Genomic DNA, 25,747 nt, shown 5'->3' on the forward strand with positions numbered 1-25,747 from the left:
TTCCACAAGCAGGCCTGTCGGCCCCAGTGCCCAGGGGACGCAAGGGTAAGAAGCTAAAGAACCAGCTGAGTGTGCCCGAGATGAAGCATGCAGACTGGCTTGTCAACTGCAACCCAGAGGTGGTGCTACAGGACGACAGCTACAAGAAACACCTCAAGCAGCACTGCAACAAGTGAGTCCCCCATTCCTCACAATTCACCTTCAGCTGTTGGTGAACATTGTCATGTTCTCTTCTGACTAATAGGATTCCTAAGGTTGCTAAATCTACAGTCTAGATTAAAAATAAATTATGATTTGAAGTGCTGAAGCCAAGGGAGTTTTACGCTAGATTTACTTAGCGTTTGCACCTTTTTTAATAAATGAAGACCGTTAGCTTTGTTTGTTTTATCTCTTCCTGAAAAAACAGGTGCAAACTTTGCATCTGGTAAAACAGTTGCTGTATCTAATAACAGACCGACGAGTGGTCAATGTGTTGTGTTATGTGTCGTGTTGTGCCAAGGGTACTTCTGAGGGTGAGGATGCTGTACTACCTCAAGGCGGAGGTACTGGGAGAGACTGCTGCTCAGTCCCTGGAGGGCATCCCTGCCAGGTACAGAGTGGGCACGACGAGGGCACCCATTAATCATGCCACTTACTGTATACACTGATTAACTTGTCGATACATGAAGGGGTAGTTCCTCAAACCCAGATGATGCCTATTGCTGTACTCAAAAGCACTTTCAATGCAGTTTCTCCATTGAGCATGCTTTTTAACCCAGAAGTAGGATAATCCTGTCCGGGAAACCAGCCCAAAGTAAATGACTGTGTGTGTGTGTGATCTGTTTAGTAAACTGGAGGTGGCGCTGCCTGATATTGACTACATCGAGATCCCAGCAGGCTGGTGGGATGCAGAGGCGGATAAGTCTCTCCTCATAGGAGTGCACAAACACGGTAATCCTCTAGTCTAGGGTCTCCTGCTTGTCAAGGCCCTCATGTCTCTCGCCTATAAAATCCTCATTTTATGTACAGTACAGTCGTGGTCAAATGTTTTGAGAATGACACAAGTCTTCACAAAGTTTGCTGCTTCAGTGTTTTTAGATATTTTTGTCAGATGTTACTATGGTATACTGAAGTATAATTGCAAGCATTCCATAAGAGTGAAAGGCTTTTATTGACAATTACATTAAGTTTATGCAAAGAGTCAATATTTGCAGTGTTGACCCTTCTTTTTCAAGACCTCTGCAATCCGCCCTGGCATGCTGTCAATTAACTTCTGGGCCACATCCTGACTGATGGCAGCCCATTCTTGCATAATCAATGCTTGGAGTTTGTCAGAATTTGTGGGTTTTTTGTTTGTTCACCCGCCTCTTGAGGATTGACCACAAGTTCTCAATGGGAATAAGGTCTGGGGAGTTTCCTGGCCATGGACCCAAAATGTTGATATTTTGTTCCCCGAGCCACTTAGTTATCACTTTTGCCTTATGGCAAGGTGCTCCATCATGCTGGAAAAGGCATTGTTCGTCACCAAACTGTTCTTGGATGGTTGGGAGAAGTTGCTCTCGGAGGATGTGGTGTTACCATTCTTTATTCATGGCTGTGTTCTTAGGCAAAAGTGTGAGTGAGCCCATTCCCTTGGCTGAGAAGCAACCCCACACATGAATGGTCTCAGGATGCTTTACTGTTGGCATGATACAGGACTGATGGTAGCGCTCACCTTGTCTTCTCCGGACAAGCTTTTTCCCAGATGCCCCAAACAATCAGAAAGGGGATTAATCAGAGAAAATGACTTTACCCCAGTCCTCAGCAGTCCAATCCCTGTACCTTTTGCAGAATATCAGTCTGTCCCTGATGTTTTTCCTGGAGAGAAGTGGCTTCCTCGCTGCCCTTTTTGACACCAGGCCATCCTCCAAAAGTCTTCGCCTCACTGTGCGTGCAGATGCACTCACACCTGCCTGCTGCCATTCCTAAGCAAGCTCTGCGCTGGTGGTGCCCCGATCCCGCAGCTGAATCAACTTTAGGAGACGGTCCTGGTGCTTGCTGGACTTTCTTGGGCGCCCTGAAGCCTTCTTCATAACAATTGAACCTCTCTCCTTGAAGTTCTTGATGATCCGATAAATGGTTGATTTAGGTGAAATCTTACTAGCAGCAATATCCTTGCCTGTGAAGCCCTTTTTGTGCAAAGCAATGATGACTGCACGCGTTTCCTTGCAGGTAACCATGGTTAACAGAGGAAGAACAATGATTTCAAGCACCACCCTCCTTTTTAAAGCTTAGAGTCTGTTATTCTAACTCAATCAGCATGACCGTCATCTCCAGCCTTGTCCTCGTCAACACTCTCACCTGTGTTAACGAGATAATTACTGACATGATGTCTGCTGGTCCTTTTGTGGAGTATATGCAAATTGCCGTCATAAAAACTGATGCAGCAGACTTTTTGAAAATTAAAATGTGTGTCATTCTCAAAACTTTTGACCACGACTGTAGTTTATATTCAAGTTATTATGTCATGGTTTGTCCATTTCAAAGGATCATACAGCAACCTTGGTCCTAGAGAATTTCAGGGTGTGCATGCTTTGGTTCCATCACTAAAACACCTGAATCAACTAATCAAAGTCCTGATGATCAGTCGATTAGCTGAGTCATGTTTTAAGTCTGTAGCTCGCTCTGTAAATTTTGGATCAGGATTGGTAATTACTGGCCTACCACATATCACAGTTATTGGTCATTGATTAATTGGTCATACATTTTAAATTGATAGTAAATTTAAGTCTGAAGCCACTTCCATCGGCGCTCAGTAACCGTGTGTCCTCAGGGTACGAGCGGTACAACGCCATGCGGGCCGACCCAGAGCTGTGCTTCTTGGAGCGGGTGGGCATGCCTGACGTCACGGCGCTCTCAGCCGAGCAGAGTGGAGGAGAGGTGGTGGCTGACCTCACTGACAGGCAAGAAACCACCCACGCCTTAGCGTAGGGCACAAGTCTCATTTGAAGGATGGACCCCAAAAAAACAGCATACATTAATATGAACATCCGCAGTACCAAATCTCAGGTGCTGTGTACGAATGTGAATGTCAACCAATGCCTTTATGCCCCAAAATGTAATATGTCAGTAATACCTCGATCTAGTTCCCCTAAATACATTAATAAATCCTGGATGGTCAAGCTGACTCTGGTGATGGAGCAAGTAATACAACTTTGTGGTCTTTATCATGATTGTTGTTATTTTTAGTGCTTGCAAAAGTGATGACATGAAAGACAATCCTGAATGCAATCCAGAGGAGGGAGGAGTGGAAAAGGTTGATAATAAGGTATGGACTCTCGAGTGACTCGGCTAAATGGAAATGAAGGATTAAATTATTGAATATCTAAAAGGTTGAGTTGTGATGTTCTATCGTCTATTTTTGCTCCATAAGGATGAAACCAGCTCCAGCAATGATGCAATGGACAAGCATGACAGTGTAGTTCAAGGTGAGTGTTCAGCTACCTTTCAACTTGCCTTTTTGCATAAAACACATTACAACAGGAGAATCTGTGAGTGCATATAGATTATATTGGTTTTACCATTGTGTTATTCTACGAATAGAATGCCGTTTTATGTAATGTAATTTTGTCAAAAATAAGTTTATTTCACCTAATTTTAAGAATTTGTCATAAAAAGCGCATGCTTAACTTCATAATAAACATGTTTTCCCATCTCAAGAGGTTAAATCCAGAAAAATGACTATAAAATGCATGTAAACAAAGCATTGATCTGATGCTGTTACTTTCCAGACACACTTTCAGTGGAGATGGTCAAGGAGGGCTTTGGCCAGGAAGGGTTTGGCCAGGAGGGCATGGAGCTACAGGGTCGCCCTCTGTGGCCGGCCGGCCCTGCCCTTACCGCCAGGCTACGTCGCCTCATCACGGCCTACCAGCGCTTCATGCGGCGCGAGCCCCTGCGCCACGACTTCCTGCTGCCTGAAGGGCTGGGGTCAGGCCTGGGGCCGATGTCCTGGCAGCTGGGGGAGGAGATTAGGCGGTGCACGGTGGCTGCCACTGAACCTGACCCTCTCTTCCTGGAGTGGCAGAGAAGGTGGGTGATGTCAGAGCAAAGGTGGGTGATGTTATTGATCCCCTACGTTATGTGCTGCCTCGGTCCCGTTCCCTTTCGGTTACTAGCCCCTTACCCCCCTCTATGTTCACCGATCTGTAAGGCATGGTTATATCAATACGAGGATGTCTCCAGCTAGCTCTCCAATAAGCTAGGTGGAACTATCACTATTTACCTTTCACAAACATATCCTTCAAGGTCTGTGAACAACTGCTAGGCTAGGGGATTAAATGGACGGGTTCATTGTCTATGCCCCTAAAAGATGGTGCGTGTCAAATACTTAATATAAAAATGAAGTCAAAATGTCTTCATTTGGATTAAGACATTTGACTTCAATGGGGAAATGTCTTACTGGAACCAGACTGCTTTTGTGTGCGATACCCACAGCTGCCTTGTGGCTTCCGTGTACTGCAGTCACATGGTCAGTGCATGCCCCCCTGATCAAAGGCTAATGGTAGGCCTGTGTTTTTGTGAGCAGGTGGACACGGCGTGAGCAAGCAGATTTCTACCGCACCGTGTCGTCGTTCGGCGTGGTGCACGACCTGGAGAAGAAAACCTTCGACTGGAGTTTGTTCCGCTCCTTCGCCCGGCTGGAGAGGAAGACGGATGAGAGCCTGGAGAGATACTTCAGCAGCTTTGTGTCCATGTGCCGCACCGCCTGCAGATTGCCCCCCAGGAAGGACGAAGGTAACTACTCACCAGGAGGCAAAGCAAGAGAGCTTGCCCTTGAAGGTGCAATAAGAAGGGAATATCCGTAAATCAGGAAACCTCCAACCAGGATTTCTGGATAACCTCAGAATTTTGGGAAAGTTACCAGAATTTTGCAACTCTAGGGAATGCCATAATGTACACTGAACAAAAAATATAAACGCATCATGTAAAGTGCTGGTCCAATGTTTCATGAGCTGAAATACAAGATCCCAGAAGTGTTCCGTACGTACAAAAAGCGTATTTCTCACAAATGTTTTGCACAACTTTGTTTACATCCCTGGTAGTGAGCATTTTATCCTTTGTCAAGATAATCCATCCACCTGACAGTTGTGGCATATCAAGAAGCTGCACCTTGTGCTGGGGACAATAAAAGGCCACTCTAAAATGTGCAGTTTTGTCATGTAACACAATGCCACAGATGTCTCAAGTTTTGAGGGAGCGTGGCATTGGCATCCTGACTGCAGGAATGTCCACCAGAGGTGTTTCCAGATAATTAAATGTTAATTTCTCTACCATAAGCTGCCTCCGTCGTTTTAGAGAATTTGGCAGTACGTCCAACCAGCCTCACAACCGCAGACCATGTGTAACCACGCCAGCCCAGGACCTGCACATCCGGCTTCTTCACCTGCGGGATCGTCTGAGGGGGAAGGGGCGGGGTGCCGAGGAGGATTTCTGTCTGTAATAAAGGCCTTTTGTGGGAAAAACTAATTCTGATTGGCTGGGACTGGTTCCCCAGTGGGTGATCACATATTGCAAACAAATAATCTGAACTAAAAACTCCACACATTTTGGAATTTCTGTGTGTCCTTGACCATCGCTAATCAATATCCAAAAACTGCATACGTTCTCTCTTTTGTGGCACCAATGTGAGGGTTTATGACCGAGAAAACGGTGTTGCAGTAGTCTAGTGTGTGGTGTGGGAATAATGACAAGTGAACCTGGGGAGCTTTGCGTTCACATTGTCCTAAAACAGGGAACCGGATCGCGGAATTCAAGCAAACCTCTCGAGATGGTCTCAGTTCGGTTCGCTTCAGGGGCTCTTTTGAGGGGTCTGAGTTCCTTTTGGAGTGTTCACGCTACACAAAAAATTAAGCAAACTGCACTGAGATCACAAAAACTGTCTGAATGGGACCAATTGTGAACACCATTATTTTCACGCTACTTGTTCGGCCTGAATCTAGCATAGAGTCATGGGATTTGTAGCGCTATGCTGACGTTGCCTCCCTTCCGAGGCACATGTTGCTTGGCAACCACCCTGCACTTGCCACTTTTTCCCCTCTGTGGCTAAAGCCAGTGAGAAACGTGCTTGCATGCTTATGTGCTATGAAATTAAATAAATACTGCACTCTGAACCACAAAACGTATTTGCTATATTCAAGATGGTGTAGTTAGACAAGCAAGGAAAGTAATTACGTGATGTAGTTTTATTGGGATTTGCAGCTGTTGTTGGTTAGTAATGTCTCCTGCAACCTTTTAAAACGACTTACTCAACCTTTAACAATAGTCTCTGCCAAAGGAATGTGTCTTAAAGGGAGAGTTCACTATTTAGCATATTTTAGCGGTGCTTTGAAAAGCATGGTGGGTAGATTTGACATGATAGTAGTATTTCTACTGTAGTGGTGACATTGCAATGGTGTGATTTGAATTATACAATTGATACGAAAGTAAGCCCTCTTCCTCTGTCTGTCAGGGCCTCTGGACCACAACCTGTTTGTGGAGCCCATCACAGAGGAGCGAGCAGCACGCACCCTCTACCGTATCGAGCTACTGCGCAAGGTCAGGGAGCAGGTGCTGCGCCACCCACTGCTGGGCCCGCGGCTGCAGCTGTGTCGGCCCAGCCTCTACCTGCCTGTGTGGTGGGAGTGTGGTAAGCACGACCGCGACCTCCTGATTGGAGCGGCCCGCCATGGCCTCAGCCGCACTGACTACTACATCCTCAATGACCCGCAGCTTTCTTTCCTGGAGGCCCACCGCAACTATGTCCAGAAGGAGAATCACCAGGGCTACCAACCCAGTGTGCACCACGCAGGCATGGCCCCCTCACCGCACCACCACCCCTACTGCCTGTACGAGACGGGCCTCGGCCAATGCCACTCTCCCCAGCCGCCGGAGTACGGTCACCCAGCCATCCCCTCCTCGTCGATCCACGCTCATTCTCACCCGAACATCCACGTCCATGGTCACCCGCCAGAGATAGTGGGCATGGACCCCGGTGGCAGGCTAGGTATGGTGTCCGTGCCCAGGGAGGGCTTCATGGTTTGCCCCCCTCTGGATGAGTCATTGGAGCTGGCTTCACTGCAGCATGAGGGCCTGGCCTCAGATTCCCTCCATTGCAAGTCTGCCAAGGAGGCCTGCAACGGATTCCCCTTCAACTCAGCGCAGGGCGGTCAGAGCATGCTCAACTCGTATGGTGTGCAGGGGGAGCTGAATGGTGAGCAGTCAGCCGACATGGACCCTATCATCACGGGCAAGCTGCGCAGCGACGTGCTGGTGGGCGAGCAGGGCTCCTCGGAAGAGACTGGCCTTATGGCCCCCTTGCTGGAACAGGAGCTGCAGGCGCCCTGGGAGAGCACGGACCACGTAGGCACCGCAGATGTTGTGGGCATGTTCAATGAGGCCGACCCCATCCTGGGGGCACCAGCCCTTGAGACAGAGTTCCTGGACACAGAGGAGCAGCCGGGAGACGGGGGAAGGGAGGACGGAGCAGGGGGAGCGCTTGACGACTGCCTAGGTATCCCCTCGTCCCGGAGCGACCCAGGGGAGCCGCTGCCTTCCAGTTTCATACTGTTCAAGAACATTGGTGTGAGCGAGGAGGAGCCTGCTGAGGAGCACACAAACCTCTCCGCCAGCCCCCCTCCTCCCTACATCCCCCCTCCGCACCTGTCGCTGTCCCATATGACCTTGCACACCCACCACCAGGGTGATGTCGAGGAGCCAGAGGACAAGCTGAGCGACTCGGACGCCGTCGCCCACATGCCCAGCCCTGACGAGAGAGAGGCAGAGAGGGATGTGTCCTTTGAGTTTGACAAAGAGGAGATGTCTGGGGACAGTCTGAGTCTGGTGGGGCTGGAGCAGGGCCTGGACGCCTCAGGTATACCATGCGAGGACTCTCTCCAAGAGGAGCCCTGCAATGGGATGGAGATGGGCTCTCCAGTGGAGTCATGTGATGCGGCTCTAGAGAGGCCAGGGGAAGAGACTTTAGAATGGAACACACCCTTAGGGCCAGGGAAGGAGGGGCTTCTAGAGGGGCAGTTTGAAGAACCCTTGGAGATATCGCCCATGGATTCCCAGGAGGAGGGACCAGTGGAGGGGCCTCTGGAAGACTTTTGTGAAGACCCAGCACCAGAAGGACCATTCGCAGGGCCGTTGGAGGAGCAGTACGACATAGAACCAGAAGGGGCCTCTGAGGGGCCCGCTGAAGCAGAGAGCACTTTAAGAGAACACACACTCCTCACTGTTGACGCAACAGACTCTCTACCCCCATCCTCCTCAGGCACCACGCCCCAGCCTGAGCCACCACTGTCCCCACGTGTGGCGGGAGAGGCACAGATCAAACTGGAGTTCCCTCTGGACCCAGAGAGCTCTGAGAGCAAGTCGGACATCCTGGAGCCTGACAGCACTGTCCTCACGCCTAAACTGGAGCAGACAGAGGTGCTGCTGGACGTGAAGGACGAGATCAAGGAGGAGAGGCCCCAAACTCCAGGTAATGAAGGGAGAGTTTTACATGCATCTAAAATATTTATATGAGCTGGACAAAAATAAGGTAGTGTGTGTGTGTGCGCGTACAGTTGAAGTCGGAAGTTTACATACACCTTAGTCAAATACATTTAAACTCAGTTTTTCACAATTCCTGACATTTAATCCTAGTAAAAATGCCCTGTTTTAGGTCAGTTAGGATTTTAAGGATGTGAAATGTCAGAATAATAGTAGAGTGATTTATTTCAGCTTTTATTTCTTTCATCACATTCCCAGTGGGTCAGAAGTTTACAAACACTCTAAGTATTTGGTAGCATTGCCTTTAAATTGTTTAACTTGGGTCAAACGTTTCGGGTAGTCTTCCACAAGCTTCCCACAATAAGTTGGGTGAATTTTGGCCCATTCCTCCTGATAGAGCAGGTGTAACTGAGTCAGGTTTGTAGGCCTCCTTGCTCGCACACGCTTTTTCAGTTCTGCCCACAAATTTTCTATAGAATTGTGGTCAGGGCTTTGTGATGGCCACTCCAATACCTTGACTTTGTTGTCCTTAAGCCATTTTGCCACAACTTTGGAAGTATGCTTGGGGTCATTGTCCATTTGGATGACCCATTTGCGACCAAGCTTTAACTTCCTGACTGATGTCTTGAGATGTTGCTTCAATATATCCACATAATTTTCCTTCCTCATGATGCCATCTATTTTGTGAAGTGCACCAGTCCCTCCTGCAGCAAAGCACCCCGCAGCATGATGCTGCCACCACCGAGCTTCATGGTTGGGATGGTGTTCTTCGGCTTACAAGCCACCCTCTTTTTCCTCCAAACATAACGATGGTCATTATGGCCAAAGTTCTATCAGACCAGAGGACATTTCTCCAAAAAGTATGATATTTGTCCCCATGTGCAGTTGCAAACCGTAGTCTGGCTCTTTTATGGCGGTTTTGGAGCAGTGGCTTCTTCCTTGCTGAGTGGCCTTTCAGGTTCTGTCGATATAGGATTTGTTTTACTGTGGATATACAGTGAGGTAAAAAAGTATTTGATCCCCTGCTGATTTTGTACGTTTGCCCACTGACAAAGAAATTATCAGTCTATAATTTTAATGGTAGGTTTATTTGAACAGTGAGAGACAGAAAAACAAAACAGAAATCCAGAAAAACGCATGTCAAAAATGTTATAAATTGATTTGCATTTTAATGAGGGAAATAAGTATTTGACCCCCTCTCAATCAGAAATATTTCTGGCTCCCAGGTGTCTTTTATACAGGTAACGAGCTGAGATTAGAAGCACACTCTTAAAGGGAGTGCTCCTAATCTCAGTTTGTTACCTGTATAAAAGACACATGTCCACAGAAGCAATAAATCAATCAGATTCCAAACTCTCCACCATGGCCAAGACCAAAGAGCTCTCCAAGGATGTCAGGGACAAGATTGTAGACCTACACAAGGCTGGAATGGGCTACAAGACCATCGCCAAGCAGCTTGGTGAGAAGATGACAACAGTTGGTGCGATTATTCGCATATGGAAGAAACACAAAATACCTGTCAATCTCCCTCGGCCTGGGGCTCCATGCAAGATCTCACCTCGTGGAGTTGCAATGATCATTAGAACGGTGAGGAATCAGCCCAGAACTACACGGAAGGATCTTGTCAATGATCTCAATGCAGCTGGGACCATAGTCACCAAGAAAACAATTGGTAACACACTATGCCGTGAAGGACTGAAATCCAGCAGCAGATATACATGCCCGTCTGAAGTTTGCCAATGAACATCTGAATGATTCAGAGGAGAACTGGGTGAAAGTGTTGTGGTCAGATGAGACCAAAATGGAGCTCTTTGGCATCATCTCAACTCCGTGTTTGGAGGAGGCGGAATGCTGCCTATGACCCCAAGAACACCATCCCCACCGTCAAACATGGAGGTGGAAACATTATGCTTTGGTGGTGTTTTTTTGCTAAGTGGACAGGACAACTTCACCGCATCAAAGGGACGATGGACGGGGCCATGTACCGTCAAATCTTGGGTGAGAACCTCCTTCCCTCAGCCAGGGCATTGAAAATGGATGACAATGACCCAAACCACACGGCCTAGGCAACAAAGGAGTGGCTCAAGAAGAAGCACATAAAGGTCCTGGAGTGGCCTAGCCAGTCTCCAGATCTTAATCCCATAGAAAATCTGTGGAGGGAGCTGATGGTTCGAGTTGCCAAACGTCAGCCTAGAAACCTTAATGACTTGGAGAAGATCTGCAAAGAGGAGTGGGACAAAATCCCTCCTGAGATGTGTGCAAACCTGGTGGCCAACTGCAAGAAACGTCTGACCTCTGTGATTGCCAACAAGGGTTTTGCCACCAAGTACAAAGTCATGTTTTGCAGAGGGGTCAAATACTTATTTCCCTCATTAAACTGCAAATCAATTGATAACATTTTTTACATGCGTTTTTCTGGATTTGTTTGTTGTTATTCTGTCTCTCACTGTTCAAATAAACCTACCATTAAAATTATTGACTGATCATTTCTTTGTCAGTGGGCAAACATACAAAATCAGCAGGGGATCAAATACTTTTTTCCCTCACTGTAGATACTTTTGTACCTGTTTCCTCCAGCATCTTCACAAGGTCCTTTGCTGTTGTTCTGGGATTGATTAGCACTTTCGCACCAAAGTACGTTCATCTCTAGGTGACCGAACGCGTCTCCTTCTTGAGCAGTATGACGGCTGCTTTGTGCAATGGTGTTTATGCTTGCGTACTATTGTTTGTACAGATGAATACGGTACCTTCAGGCTCCCAAGGATGAACCATACTTTTAGAGATTTAAAATAAAATTCTGAGGTCTTCGCTGATTTCTTTTGATTTTCCCATGATGTCAAGCAAAGAGACACTGAGTTTGAAGGTAGGCCTTGAAATACATCCACAGGTACACCTCCAATTGACTCAAATGATGTCAATTAGCCTATCAGAAGCTTCTAAAGCCATGACATCATTTTCTGGAATTTTCCAAGCTGTTTAAAGGCACAGTCAACTTAGTGTATGTAAACTTCTGACCCACTGGAATTGTGATAGTGAATTATAAGTGAAATAATCCGTCTGTAAACAATTGTTGGAAAAATTACTTGTCTCATGCACAAAGTAGATGTCCTAACTGACTTGCCAAAACTATAGTTTATTAACAAGACAATTCTGAAATGGTTGAAAAACTAGTTTTAATGACTCCAACCTAAGTGTATGTATACTTCTGACTTCAACTTTACTGACTTCAACTTTATATGTGAGATTCTTCAAAGTAGCCACCCTTTTCCTTAATGACAGCTTTGCACACTCTTGGCATTCTCTCAACCAGCTTCACCTGGAATGCTTTTCCAACAGTCTTGAAGGAGTTCCCACATATGCTTAGCACTTGTTGGCTGCTTTTCCTTCACTCTGCTGTCCGACTCATCCCAAACCATCTCAATTGGGTTGAGGTCGGGGATTGTGGAGGCCAGGTCATCTGATGCAGCAGTCCATCACTCTCCTTCTTTGTAAATTAGCCCTTAAACAGCCTGGAGGTGTGTTGGATCATTGTCCTGTTGACAAATGATAGTCCCACTAAGCCCAAACCAGATGGGATGGCGTATCGCTGCAGAATGCTTTGGTAGTCATGCTGGTTACGTGTGCCTTGAATTCTAAATAAATCAGACAGTGTCACCAGCAAAGCACCCCCACACCATAACACCTCCTCTTCCATGCTTTACGGTGGGAAATACACATGTGGAGATCATCTGTTCACCCACACCGCTTCTCACAATGACACAGGGGTTGGTACCATAAATGTCCAATATGGACTCCAGACCAAAGGACACATTTCCACCGGTCTAATGTCCATTGCTCATGTTTCTTGGCCCAAGCAGGTCTCTTCTTCTTATTGGTGTCCTTTAGTAGTGGTTTCTTTGCAGCAATTTGACCATGAAGGCCTGATTCACACAGTCCCCTCTGAACAGTTGACGTTGAGATGTGTCTGTGACATGAACTCTGAAGCATTTATATGGGCTGCAATTTCTGAGGCTGGTAACTCTAATGAACTTATCCTCTGCAGCAGAGGTAACTCTGGGTCTTCCTTTCCTGTGGTGGTCCTACTGAGAGCCAGTTTCATCATAGCGCTTGATGGTTGTTGCGACTGCACTTGAAGAAACTTTCAAAGTTCTTGACATTTTCCGGATTGACTGACCTTTGTGTCTTAAAGTAATGATGGACTGTCGTTTGTCTTTGCTTATTTGAGCTGTTCTTGCCATAATATGGACTTGGTCTTTTACCAAACAGGGCTATCTTCTGTATACCAACCCTTCCTTGTCACAACACAACTGATTGACTCAAAGACATTAAGAAGGAAATAAATTCCACAAATTAACTTTTAACAAAGCACACCTGTTAATTGAAATGCATTCCAGGTGACTACCTCATGAAGCTGGAGAATGCCAAGAGTGTGCAAAGCTGTCATCAAGGCTAAGGGTGGCTACTGTGAAGAATCTCAAATATAAAATATATTTTGATTTGTTTAACACTTTTTTGGTTACTACATAATTCCATATGTGTTATTTCGTAGTTTTGGTGTCTTCACTATTATTCTACAATGTAGAAAATATTAAAAATAAAGAAAAACCCTTGAATGAGTAGGTGTGTCCAAACTTTTGACTGGTACTGTATGTATATTGGAAAACTCCAGGTAGCCTACAGCTAGACAGCTGTTAAGCTGCACTCCATATAACAGAATAAAATATGGTTAAAAATTGCTGTGGTTTTTGGTTTTAGCAGGCTTCAAACATGTAGCATTTAAAATGACCTTTCCATCACCACCTCCATATGCCCTGTAGTTGAGATGTTGTGTACTGAATCACTGTCTCTCTCCACAGCCTCTGTGGTGGACAGCTATGTGGAGGTGGCACAATTTGCAGCCCCCATGTCCATGTGTGAGATGCCTGACAGTCTGCAGGACACGCGGGAGCCCACCATCGCCCAGCTGCTGCAGGAAAAAGCCCTCTACTCCTTCTCCGAGTGGCCAAAGGTACGGTACACGGGGAGTTGACCTGCCAACCGCCTTGAAAACTGTTTCTGTTTCATGTTTGCCAAGGGGAATTGGTTGACAATATCGGATTAGGGTAAAACTATTTTATTCCAAAAATCTGATTTTCAAACTAATCCTTAACCATATGTCCATAACCTTATGTCGAACACTAACCTTAAATTAAGACCAAAAAGCAGATTTTCATAATCATACTTTTGTATATATAGTGTATGTGGACACCCCTTCAAATTAGTGGATTCGGCTATTTCAGCCACACCCGTTGCTGACAGGTGTATACAATTGAGCACACAGCCATGCAATCTCCATAGCCAAACATTGGCAGTAGAATGGCCTAACTGAAGAGCTGAGTGACTTTCAACGTTGCACCGTCATCGGATGCCACCTTTCCAACAAGTCAGTTCGTCAAATTTCTGCCCTGCTAGAGCTGCCCCGGTCAATTGTAAGTTCTGTTATTGTGAAGTGGAAACGTCTAGGAGCAACAACGACTCAGTCACGAAGTGGTAGGCCACATAAGCTCACAAAACGGGACCGGCGAGTGGTGAAGCGTGTAGCATGTAAAAATTGTCTCTCCTCGGTTGCAACACTCCCTACCAAGTTCCAAACTGCCTCTGGAAGCAACGTCGGCACAAGAACTGTTAGTCGGGTGCTTCATGAAATGGGTTTCCATGGCCGTGCTCAATGCCATGCGTCAGCTGGAGTGGTGTAAAGCTCACCGCCATTAGACGCTGGAGCAGTGGAAAAGCGTTCTCTGGAGTGAAGAATCACACTTCACCATCTGGCAGTCCGACGGACGAATCTGGGTTTGGCGGATGCCGGTAGAACGCTACCTGTCCAAATGTTTAGTGCCAACTGTAAAGTTTGGTGGAGGAGGAATAATATTCTGGGGCTGTTATTCATGGTTCGGGCTAGGCCCCTTAGTTCCAGTGAAGGGAAATCTTAACGCTACAGCATACAATGGCATTCTAGACAATTCTGTGCTTCCAGCTTTGTGGCAATGGTTTGTGGGATGCCCTTTCGTGTTTCATCATGACAATGCCACCGTGCCCAAACCAAGGTCCATACAGAAATGGTTTGTTGAGATCGGTGTGGAAGAACTTGACTGGCCTGCACAGAGCCTTGACCTTAACCCTATCAAACACCTTTGGGATGAATTGGAACACCGACTGCGAGCCAGGCCTAATCGCTCAACATCAGTGCCCGACCTCACTAATGCTCTTGTGGCTGAATGGAAGCAAATCCCTGCAGCAATGTTCCAATATCTAGTGGAAAGCCTTCCCAGAAGAGTGGAGGCTGTTATAGCAGCAAAGGGGGGACCAACTCCATATTAATGCCCATGATTTTGGAATGAGATGTTCGACGAGCAGGTGTCCACATACATTTGGTCATGTAGTGTACATTTTCACGATATAGCCAATTTTGACTTTGCAGCTAGGCCATATACTGGAAACCAGGGCAATGATGCGTGGGGCTTTTTTGTGCACCTTTGCGTTGCAGGATCGGGTGATCATCAACCGCCTGGACAGCATCTGTCACGCCATCTTGAAAGGGAAGTGGCCCTCTTCCATCCAGCAGTATGACTCTCCCAGCTCTCTGGAAAACACCTATGTGCCCAACAGTGTGCACCAGAGTGCTGGCGTCATCTCAGCCAGGGTACAGCCATCCCAGAGGCTTAACTTCAACATCCCAGCCCCGCCTGTCACCCGCCTGCCCAAGGTGACAAGTGCATGTTCATCTTCTGTCCCTTTCTCACGTCATAATTCATAACCATCGTTGTTGAAATCCTTATTTTCTGACGTTTTTGTGGATATTCGCCAGTCTATTGTCAGTATTCATTGTTAATATTTTTCCATTCTTCTTCCATTTCCATCCTGTTCAGTACAAGTCAAGAAATGCTGGGGAATGCAGCCGGGGAGGCTGGAGGTTGACATCCTTGCCTCTCTTGCAGGAGAGGTTGGTGGCGCCGCCCTATCTGCCCGAACTAAAGCGGGGTAGGCGTGCGTTTGAGTACGAGGCAGAGGTGGTCAGTAAGCAGTACCACACAGGGGAGAAGATGCCCGTAACTCTGTCGAACAGAGGCGGGGCACTGCTGCTCAACGGCTGGCAGGAGGCGGCCATGGACCTCTCCAAGGCCGGGGATCTGGGTATTGGGGGCGAAGCGGCAGCCACTGTAGGCCACATGAGCAACCAGGACCACCCCGGTGCCCAAAAACTGCCCGCCATGGGCGCCATGCAGAGTGCCATGCAGGGTTCGGTGGGGATGGACATGGCCGGGATCCTGCAGGCAGGTCTCATCCACCCCGTCACTGGCCAAATTGTCAACGGCAACCTGAGGTGTGACGACGCCATCATGCGCCGGAGGAGAGGCAGACGGAGAAATGTGGAGGCGGTTGACATCGGGTTCGTCAAGAGCAGAGGAATGCATGTGCCGGAACAACAGGTTTGTCAAGTCAAAACTCCTTTTGGTTTTGTGAACAGCAAAAGGGCCAGCTTAATGGTACTAGTTTTCTGCACCTCCTGGTTTTGATGATAATTACTGTGGACCTGTCCCCCCACCAAGTTCAGGGTGAAGGACAGTAAAGTTAACTTGTGGTTTGGTGCTTGGAGGCAATTGGTATGCAAGGTTGTACAATAGCGTATCACTAGTAGTGTTGTCACGATACCAGGTTTAGTATCACAATACTCAATACCATCACAATACTCGATATCAAAACGATACCACTGCAAAAAAAGGTGTATTAGCCAAAGTCACAGAATGGCACTTGATCCAGACAGATAAACTCAGCTACTGCTCTGTTCAATCGTTGGACGTCTTTTGAGTTATGAAATGTCACTTCTGACACCAATGTAATGAAACAGGCAGGGGGTGCGGCACGAACCCTCAACCTTCTGGCCGGTAGCCCAGCGGAAATCGACTGTGCCACAAAAGCATGCTCCAGTGGCAGAGTCGATATCCGCGCTTATAAGCCAGGGTCGCTACATTATCTTTGGACTTGAGGGAGAGACGATTGTGAATTAATTACGTTTTTGGTGACAATAAGCTTTGAAATCAGCATATTTTGCGTTTTATTTTTATTATACTAGGATTTTGAATTGATGTCAGTTCAGCTGTAACTTGCACAGAAAGATAGCCTACAAAGCTGGAAGCTACCAGTATCTTTTAGTTTTAAAATTATTCAAGTGTGTTAACTTCTGTGCAGCATGAGTGGAGAGCTAACCTGTTGCAGCCAAGACACTCTCAGTGCTCTAGCAATGAGTAAGTGGAGCAGGCAAGAGGCACGCTGTGCTCGTGGGACATTGGCTGCAATGATAGACAAACTTGATCCTCTCAATCAGTATGCGACGTGAGACACAATTGACAGAAGTACCGAAGTAAAAAAAGATAATCTAGTACCGAACCATTTTTAATGTTCTAGTATCGAAAAAGTACAGAGTTTCGTTATACCGTGCAACACTAATCACTAGCGCTTCATACTAGAGTTGAGTTGGGAATCAAAGACACCTGTTTGTTTCCCTGTGTTTTTTCCTCTACAGGGCAGGGTAGATTCTGCAGTGTCGTCCACCTCCTCCCCACCGGAGCGGCCCCCGGGAACCTCCACCCCCACCCAGTCAGAGGTGGTGGCCATCGACAGAGAGGCTGCCAACAAGAGCTTGATGGAATGGCTGCGACAGAATCCCAACTACAACATGGAGGTGCCCACTTTCGCACCGGTGAGTTGATCCTCCATGCACATTCATCTTATCCATTGTCCAAATTCCCTTTTCTTTTGTGAAATCCCAGTTGGAGGATTCCCTCTCCATTGGAGGATTCCTGGAATCAAGAGGGAATAAGCAGGAGGGAACTGGGATTTCTGAAAAACTTGTTAACTTTGAGAACGTTTCTGTTAAGAGGGTTCAACTCACCAGCTGATTTTATAGTAAGGTTTTATAGTAAGTGAATATCATTTGGAGTAGTGTGCTTTTCTTGCCAAATCTTGGGTTTCAGTCTCCTGGCGCAGCGATTTTGCACAGCTTTGTGGAGCGGCCCAAGCAGCGGCGGCATCGCTGCAAAGACCCAACCAAGCTGGACGTCAACTCCCTAACAGGGGAGGAGAGGGTCCCCGTGGTTCATAGGGGCACTGGCCGTAGGGTAACTATTTTGACTCAAACACACACACACACACCAACACTGATGCACAAGCACTGAACACTGAAGCACACTGATATTAACCATCCCAAAATTCTTATGAGAGTAAAGTACCTGTCGGATAAAAAAAAACTCACGAGAGGCCTGATGGAAACAGCAAATTGTGGCTAAACTTTCCTATTTTTCATAAACAAAATACGTTCGACGGGTGGATAATTTTTTTGTCGGTGAAATAGATACAGTGGGGAGAACAAGTATTTGATACACTGCCAAATTTGCAGGTTTTCCTACTTACAAAGCATGTAGAGGTCTGTAATTTTTATCATAGGTACACTTCAACTGTGAGAGACGGAATCTAAAACAAAAATCCAGAAAATCACATTGTATGATTTTTAAGTAATTAATTTGCATTTTATTGCATGACATAAGTATTTGATACACCAGAAAAGCAGAACTTAATATTTGGTACAGAAACCTTTGTTTGCAATTACAGAGATCATATGTTTCCTGTAGGTCTTGACCAGGTTTGCACACACTGCAGCAGGGATTTTGTCCCACTCCTCCATACAGACCTTCTCCAGATCCTTCAGGTTTCAGGGCTGTCGCTGGGCAATACGTACTTTCAGGTCCCTCCAAAGATTTTCTATTGGGTTCAGGTCTGGAGACTGGCTAGACCACTCCAGGACCTTGAGATGCTTCTTACGGAGCCACTCCTTAGTTGCCCTGGCTGTGTGTTTCGGGTCGTTGTCATGCTGGAAGACCCAGCCACAATCCATCTTCAATGCTCTTACTGAGGGAAGGAGGTTGTTGGCCAAGATCTCGCGATACATGGCCCCATCCATCCTCCCCTCAATACGGTGCAGTCGTCCTGTCCCCTTTGCAGAAAAGCATCCCCAAAGAATGATGTTTCCACCGCCATGCTTCACGGTTGGGATGGTGTTCTTGGGGTTGTACTCATCCTTCTTCTTCCTCCAAACACGGCGAGTGGAGTTTAGACCAAAAAGCTATATTTTTGTCTCATCAGACCACATGACCTTCTCCCATTCCTCCTCTGGATCATCCAGATGGTCATTGGCAAACTTCAGACGGGCCTGGACATGCGCTGGCTTTGCAGGGGGACCTTGCGTGCGCTGTAGGATTTTAATCCATGACGGCATAGTGTGTTACTAATGGTTTTCTTTGAGACTGTGGTCCCAGCTCTCTTCAGGTCATTGACCAGGTCCTGCCGTGTAGTTCTGGGCTGATCCCTCACCTTCCTCATGATCATTGATGCCCCACGAGGTGAGATCTTGCATGGAGCCTCAGACCGAGGGTGATTGACCGTCATCTTGAACTTTTTCCATTTTCTAATAATTGCGCCAACAGTTGTTGCCTTCTCACCAAGCTGCTTGCCTATTGTCCTGTAACCCATCCAAGCCTTGTGCAGGTCTACAATTTTATCCCTGATGTCCTTACACAGCTCTCTGGTCTTGGCCATTGTGGAGAGGTTGGAGTCTGTTTGATTGAGAGTGTGGACAGGTGTCTTTTATACAGGTGACGAGTTCAAACAGGTGCAGTTAATACAGGTAATGAGTGGAGAACAGGAGGGCTTCTTAAAGAAAAACTAACAGGTCTGTGAGAGCCGGAATTCTTACTGGTTGGTAGGTGATCAAATACTTATGTCATGCAATAAAATGCAAATTAATTACTTAAAAATCATACAATGTGATCTTATGGATTTTTGTTTTAGATTCCATCTCTCACAGTTGAAGTGTACCTATGATAAAAATTACAGACCTCTACATGCTTTGTAAGTAGGAAAACCTGCAAAATCGGCAGTGTATCAAATACTTGTTCTCCCCACTGTATGTGACAAATGGCGGTGGATACACTTTTTTGCGCAATTGTTGATAGAATAACCATCATGTCACAGTAAACTTGCAGTCATGCGACGCTTTGTTGTGCGGTCCTCCCACAACAACTTGGAAAAGCATGCACAGTTTATTAGGCTACAGATGAAATAGGTTATCAAATCAAAGTTTATTGGTCGCATACACCATTTAGTAGATGTTATAGCGGGTGCAGCAAAATGCTTATGTTACTAGCTCCTAACAATGCAGTATGATGAACTTAACAGGGTGGTGAAAGTGCATGCTGAGCTTGATGCTAATTTCAAATGAAGTTTGAGGGTCATAATTTGTATGCTGGTGACAATGAGGATCGGAGTTTGGCTGCCAGTTGACAAATAAATATTATCTTGCTCTTATCAATAATCTCATCACCCACTGCACTGTACCCTGTCTGCGAGCTGTTGGCTACACCAGACCAGAGTGTGCATTTGCTGTTTATCGCAATACTTTTTGTGGCAAAACCATCGACAGAGGTAAAAATGGGGATGGAAACACATTAGAGGTTCTATTTTTTTATTGGGTAAATCAAAAAGTTATACAACAGAGTTTTTTATGTGCACGTTGTCATTACACAGAGCTTTTTTTATTCACAAAAACACAGTTTGATGGAAACACAGCTGCCGTTAAAATGTGCATATTTTTTTTGCAAATACTACAATATTCGTTTAAATCTTTCGACAGATGTATTTTTACCTAGCTACTGGCATTTCTTTATCCATGGTTAACAGGTGAATGAAGACACTTCTCCCCACCCAACTGTGCTCCTTCACATTGATTGAATACACTCCTTTGATAAGACATAGCATAACAAAATGTGCATTAAATGTAATAAATGTTTGACATGCTTTGACAAGATAACAGCCTGAATTATACACATATGCATCATTTATATTTATGGTATGTGTGTGTGTGTGTACAACAACTCATTGAGGGCTGTATTTTTCTGTGCTGTAGCTTGGGGGTGCTATGGCTCCAGCAATCAAGGAGCTTTCCCGATGGCTGGATGCGAATACTGAGTACTGCGTGGCACCCGACTGGGCAGATGTCGTGAAACACTCTGTGAGTAGCATGGCATTTTCACTCTCTCTCATCCACATAAATGTCCCATCAAATAGTTTCATTAGAATGCTTCCATTTTTAATTAGGCATTTAATCATCTTGAATAGTGCAGTTGTCAGAACCTACTGCCTCACAAAGACTACAGATGTCATTCAAATCCCTTACTGCATTTTCCTCAAGCTAATGCCTTGCGTTTCCAGGGCTTTCTTCCCGAGGGCAAGTTCACCCGCATCCTCACTGAGCCTGTGTGCCGCGACCAGGGGCCCCGCCGACGGGGCCGTCGTCCCCGCGGCGAAATGCCCAAGCCCCTCCTCTCTGAGTCGCCTATGGGCCCGCTCTTTATGAACGGCGGCCTGATCGGTAGCATGGACCTGGTCAGCCTCCAGAACCTTCACAATGTCCAGGGCATCCCACTCACAGGCTTGATGGGATTCCCCCATGGCTTTGCTGTGTCTGCCGGCGAGGACGCAAAGAATGGCCTGAGCATGCTGCCCATGATGCTCCACGGCATACACGGCGCCCCCCACATGTTCAGCGTTCAGGGACTGAAGGGGCAGCCGCCCACCTGCTCCGCTACCACCACCTCCTCCTTGGCTGCAGTTACCACCACTACGGCCTCCTCCTCAGCGGCCAGTAGCCCCTCCCGAGGCCCCAGCCAGGCATCTTCGAGCACAGGGGCCGAGGGCTCCGGCATTCAGCCTGGCACAGAGAGAAAGAGGGAGGACAAGCAGCAAGGTGCGATGGGCAGCCACAGCATCGCGGCCATCACCACCACCGCGGCGACCAGCAGCAGCAGTGGCGTCGGCAGTAGCAGTGGCAGCCACCTGGCCTTCAACCCTTTCCTCGTTCCGGGGATGTCCCATGGACTGCTGTACCCTCACATGTTCCTCCCGCACGGGGGCATCATGGCGCTGCCAGGCATGCCGCCTGCAGACTCCTCCGGCAGCCCAAAGAGGAAGAAAAGAACAAGGGAGGAAGGGGTGGTGGTGGTGGAGGAGGCAGGCAGACACAGCCACTTACAGACGGACAGTGGGCCTCCGAAAAAACCCAGTGATGGCCAGACTGGGGAGAGCACGGCTGACCAGGCCGGGCCGGAGGCAAGGGAGCAGATGGAGGACAACATTCAGGAGGAGGGCACGGGACACGACTCCCATGATCCTCCAGAGGTAAACCCCAAGAAGAGCGTTGAAGAGGAGAGAGGATCGGAGGAGAATAGCGTGATTGAGGAGGAAAAACTGCCTGAGGAGGAGAGAGAGTCAAGGGGGGCAGAGGATTCACAATAGACTTCTTCTCCCTCCTCTTTCTTACTGTGCAACAGTGTTACGTTTGTGGTGTGTAAGTAACTTAATTTTTATGTAAATACTTTTATCCACTTATTTTTTATAGCGCTCCTGCCCTGTAGCAAATGTGTGATTATCTTATACTGTATATCCCCACACATGCTCCATTCAAGAACTTCATGAAAGAGATGCAAACAGACACTTGCAAGCGAAGGGAGGAATTGCGCAACTGTGTTACATGGTTGTAACAATTCAAGCATCCTTGACGGTCTGCTGCGTCATGATCGTGGCACTTTAAGATGCCTGGTATGTCCTGGTTGCAAAAAGGTAAAGCTGGGGGCCTTTTTGACTGAAGAGGAGAAGGATTTTGGGTTGTGTTCATTAGGGCATGCAATGGAGAACATTGTCAAACGGTAAATGTGTGTTTCTTATCAAGGAGTCCCACCCTGTTTCAGTCAGTTTTTTTTATCCATTTGGTGCGTAATGATCACAACCAAGAAGGATGTAGCCGTCTAGTGATTAATGTCCCTTCAGTTTACTTGATGGTGTTAAGGAATGTGAATATCCCCCTACAGTTGTTTCATGTCCCGAAAGCCTAAAACTAATGGCAATTTTATTTGAAGGTCCTTCAAAATGTGTTGAATATAATAATTTATTAATCGGTATATCATTTTTATATCAATACATGCAAGGTAGCTTGCAGCCCCAAGTTTGAGAAGAAGCATAACTGCTGCTGAGAAGTTCTCTATAGGACAGCTTTTGTCCATCCCTATTTGGTTTGTCTTGTTAATGCTATATAAACATTTTTCAAAAGGAAATAGACCAACAAAAGTGTGTAAAACAGATTTGGAGAAAACAATGATGGTAGTATAACTGATCGAGAGAACACATATTGAGTACGACGGCTACAAAAAATAAAAGATTGCTTATAACGGAAGGCAAAGAATAATCCAGAGTTTTTATAATGCTTAAAAAAATAAATACAATAAAAACATCTCAGAAAGGTCACTTTGGGGTATGGTCAGCTGTGTCAGTGCGGGGAGCAGGGAAGAAGTGCCATAGACAAGTCTGTCACAGAGAGCTCTGTTGAGAGAGCCAGTGCCTCACCGGTGAGGGACAAGCACACAGACGGTACTTCACTAAGGGAGAGGGGTGGTGTGGGGTGTGCAAAATGTAAAAAGAATCTGTCCATTCCCATCCACCTTTCCAGTGATAGGGAAAAGTTAGTTGTTTGATCACAGGAACTGTATGTAAAGCAGTGGCGGAGTGCCTCGTTGTTTTAAAGGCTTCGTGGTCTCCTTTTCTTTCCTTAGAAGCATTTTAAGCTCCTGTTGACTAGGTCATACTCAGAATGTTAAATGTAAATCTATTTAGCTGTATATTGCTGTCACTTTTGTTTACAAGCACACCACGTTTTTAGTTTTCTCCATTTTGTCCCTCGACATTAGGGGGAAATGGCAAAATCAGTACCAGTGTTTCTTGTATTTAACATACTGTACTACCCTAAATGGATGCAAAAGCTGATTTTATTCTCCATTTTACAACAGGGTCTGTTTTTTGGGATATTTGTTTTAGACTTAGCTTCTACGCATAACAACTTGACTTCACTTTTTGTTTGTGCAAAAAAAAAAAAAACGGTGTCCTTTTTGGTGAATGTTTACCTGTACCTGTATTCTGTCTATTCATATTTTATTTGTGTATGTGTGCATGCATGCGCACACTTACACAACCTGTCCCATGGGTTACATTTTTTTCTAGAGCTGTATTTCTACCACTTGTCTTGCTCTAGCGTCACCTTTCTTTGTTGGAAGACAAGTTATTGTTGCCTTGTCACAACTTGTGACTATATAATTTATTTGTTTTGCTTTGCCAAACTTTCACCAAATATGACATTATTTTTCTTTCAACTTAGTTGATTATATTAAAAGTAAAATGCCTTATTTAGCTAGTGTTTTATATATAGATGTTTTGTTACATCTCCATATTGGAAGTTATATATCAAAAGTATTTTGTTTAGTTTGTTTGAAATGCCCCTTCAGTTGTATGCATACATGCCTTGGTAATGTGCAAAACCAGGATTTGGCATTTGGTGGTATCAGTCACTGCAGTGTTATAAGATAATCTACTCAAGTTATCTTTATGGTCCAATTCACTTACTCCAAAAAGTGACTCAATCAATCTTCCAAAGCACAATGGAGAACAACTAATTATTACTGTTTTCTCATCAGTGCCTCTGAGATTTGGTTTGATATTTTCTCTTCATTTGTCAAACTTCCGCTGATTACAAAATGTATGTAGATAATCTAGGCTGAAGTCACTAATGCGAAACATCCCTGAACCTATTCCAAACTTATCTAATGTAATCAATGTGAAGGGTGCCATGCAATTCCTTATTGATCATGTCTGAGTGTCCCCTTGTTTCACTCAAACAACAAGCTTTTCATATGCTTATATTCACTTAACAGGCCTTCAGTTTTCGTAAAGACATCAAGGGTGCACAGTATGTATACAACTGAAGTGGATGTGATGTTAAAACCTATGCTCATCCAATTGTTGACCTATTCTGCATGTTGGATCCAATATTCCACTACCATTGGCTGAGTAATGTGTCTTCAGATAGACAAGTAATCTGTTTTGGGGAATATAAAGTAGATTATTAGATCTCAACACACCAGCCCTCATCCATTTTCTATTACTTCGCTTGTATGTGAAAACTTGAAAAACAACTAATTGGTGCAGTATGTGACTACAGTTGGTCAATTAATATTTATTCAGTCTTCATGTTCTGAACACGTTTTACTGTGTTTTCTTTTCAGTTAGTCTTTGGTAATTTATGGAAAGGTCAGATTTGATTTCAAGTCGCGTATTTCTTGTACAAGTCTTGTCTAAGCATTTTCATGTTTATGCCTGGTGTGAAACGTCAGGGTTCAGAGGGACAACAGTCAGCTTGCTGGCTCGTTTGACATTTTAGAATGTTTGTTGTATCTTTTCTGCCATCACCTGTGGCGAGAATAGTTTAAAATACATAAATGTTATAACTTTTCCTGAAAAAAGTGTAACGCACTTAACATGTGCCATAGATTGTGGGTCATTTGGGATAAGGTCAATTGTATCAGTGTGAACTTTTGGCTGAATTGTACTATAACCTATTTCTGCAGTCAGGTCAGACACTAGGCCCTATACATACATTCTGTTAAGTATTTGCATGTCAGAGGAAAGATGCAGGCTCTGGCTTTCCAATGCCATGCTATGTGTGTTGTGATTGCATGCCTGGACATGCTGGTTATATAGGCCCAGAAAATTGCAGAGATGGCAGACCACTCTGACTGTGTGTGTCTGCATGCATGCTTCAAGTTTCTGTTCAACAGCTGCTTGCATAAGAACCGTTGACAGATTAGGACATTTGTTTTCAGGCTCATACAGTCAAAGCCAGTGTTCACTAAATGAGTTTACTGTAAAGCTACATTGAACCAAGTGCACTGTGTGTGGGAACATCATGCTACAAAAGAAAAGTACTGGCTGACGTAAGCTACATTAAGTTGTGGATTACATTTTTTTGTTGACTAGCTCCAGTATTCCCTTGTGGACCAATCACATAATTCAGAACATGGTATGTGATCTTTTATTGTGCAATAAAAGATGACTTTCAACTTTCATCAAGTGAAGGGGTATTCATTTCTCAACATACTACTAGCAGCAGCTAGTTTAAGCGAGAAGAATAGGGTGGAGAGAAATGTTTGCTGTTTTTAATATATCTGAGTGAGCGTTACTAACAAAATCAATGGGGCCGTCGGTCGGTAATTCGACCATGATTATTACAAGTTTAGATAGAGGACTCGTCCTGGATATAACCCATATATGGGGGGGGGGGGGG

General features: G+C 45.7%; 1 protein-coding gene across 2 annotated transcripts in view; it reads left to right on the top strand.

Moving 5' to 3' along the window:
* The window catches only part of LOC311133485 (chromodomain-helicase-DNA-binding protein 6-like), a 125,482-nt gene extending 99,953 nt beyond the window's left edge, over positions 1 to 25,529 (top strand). For both annotated transcript variants that reach the window (XM_084166971.1, XM_084166972.1), the window contains exons 23-38: positions 13 to 172; positions 500 to 589; positions 827 to 930; positions 2,792 to 2,921; positions 3,208 to 3,286; positions 3,392 to 3,446; positions 3,750 to 4,071; positions 4,547 to 4,755; positions 6,470 to 8,482; positions 13,350 to 13,501; positions 15,017 to 15,235; positions 15,399 to 15,959; positions 17,054 to 17,230; positions 17,505 to 17,648; positions 20,489 to 20,593; positions 20,794 to 25,529. In XM_084166971.1, the coding sequence (XP_084023097.1) occupies positions 13 to 172; positions 500 to 589; positions 827 to 930; positions 2,792 to 2,921; positions 3,208 to 3,286; positions 3,392 to 3,446; positions 3,750 to 4,071; positions 4,547 to 4,755; positions 6,470 to 8,482; positions 13,350 to 13,501; positions 15,017 to 15,235; positions 15,399 to 15,959; positions 17,054 to 17,230; positions 17,505 to 17,648; positions 20,489 to 20,593; positions 20,794 to 21,876 (5,603 nt within the window). In that variant the 3' untranslated portion in view covers positions 21,877 to 25,529. The remainder of the gene's footprint in view (positions 1 to 12; positions 173 to 499; positions 590 to 826; positions 931 to 2,791; positions 2,922 to 3,207; positions 3,287 to 3,391; positions 3,447 to 3,749; positions 4,072 to 4,546; positions 4,756 to 6,469; positions 8,483 to 13,349; positions 13,502 to 15,016; positions 15,236 to 15,398; positions 15,960 to 17,053; positions 17,231 to 17,504; positions 17,649 to 20,488; positions 20,594 to 20,793) is intronic.
* Positions 25,530 to 25,747: the final 218 nt, after the last annotated feature.

The sequence above is a fragment of the Coregonus lavaretus genome (genome assembly GCF_964263955.1).
Source record: "Coregonus lavaretus genome assembly, chromosome: 8".
Taxonomy (NCBI): domain Eukaryota; kingdom Metazoa; phylum Chordata; class Actinopteri; order Salmoniformes; family Salmonidae; genus Coregonus; species Coregonus lavaretus.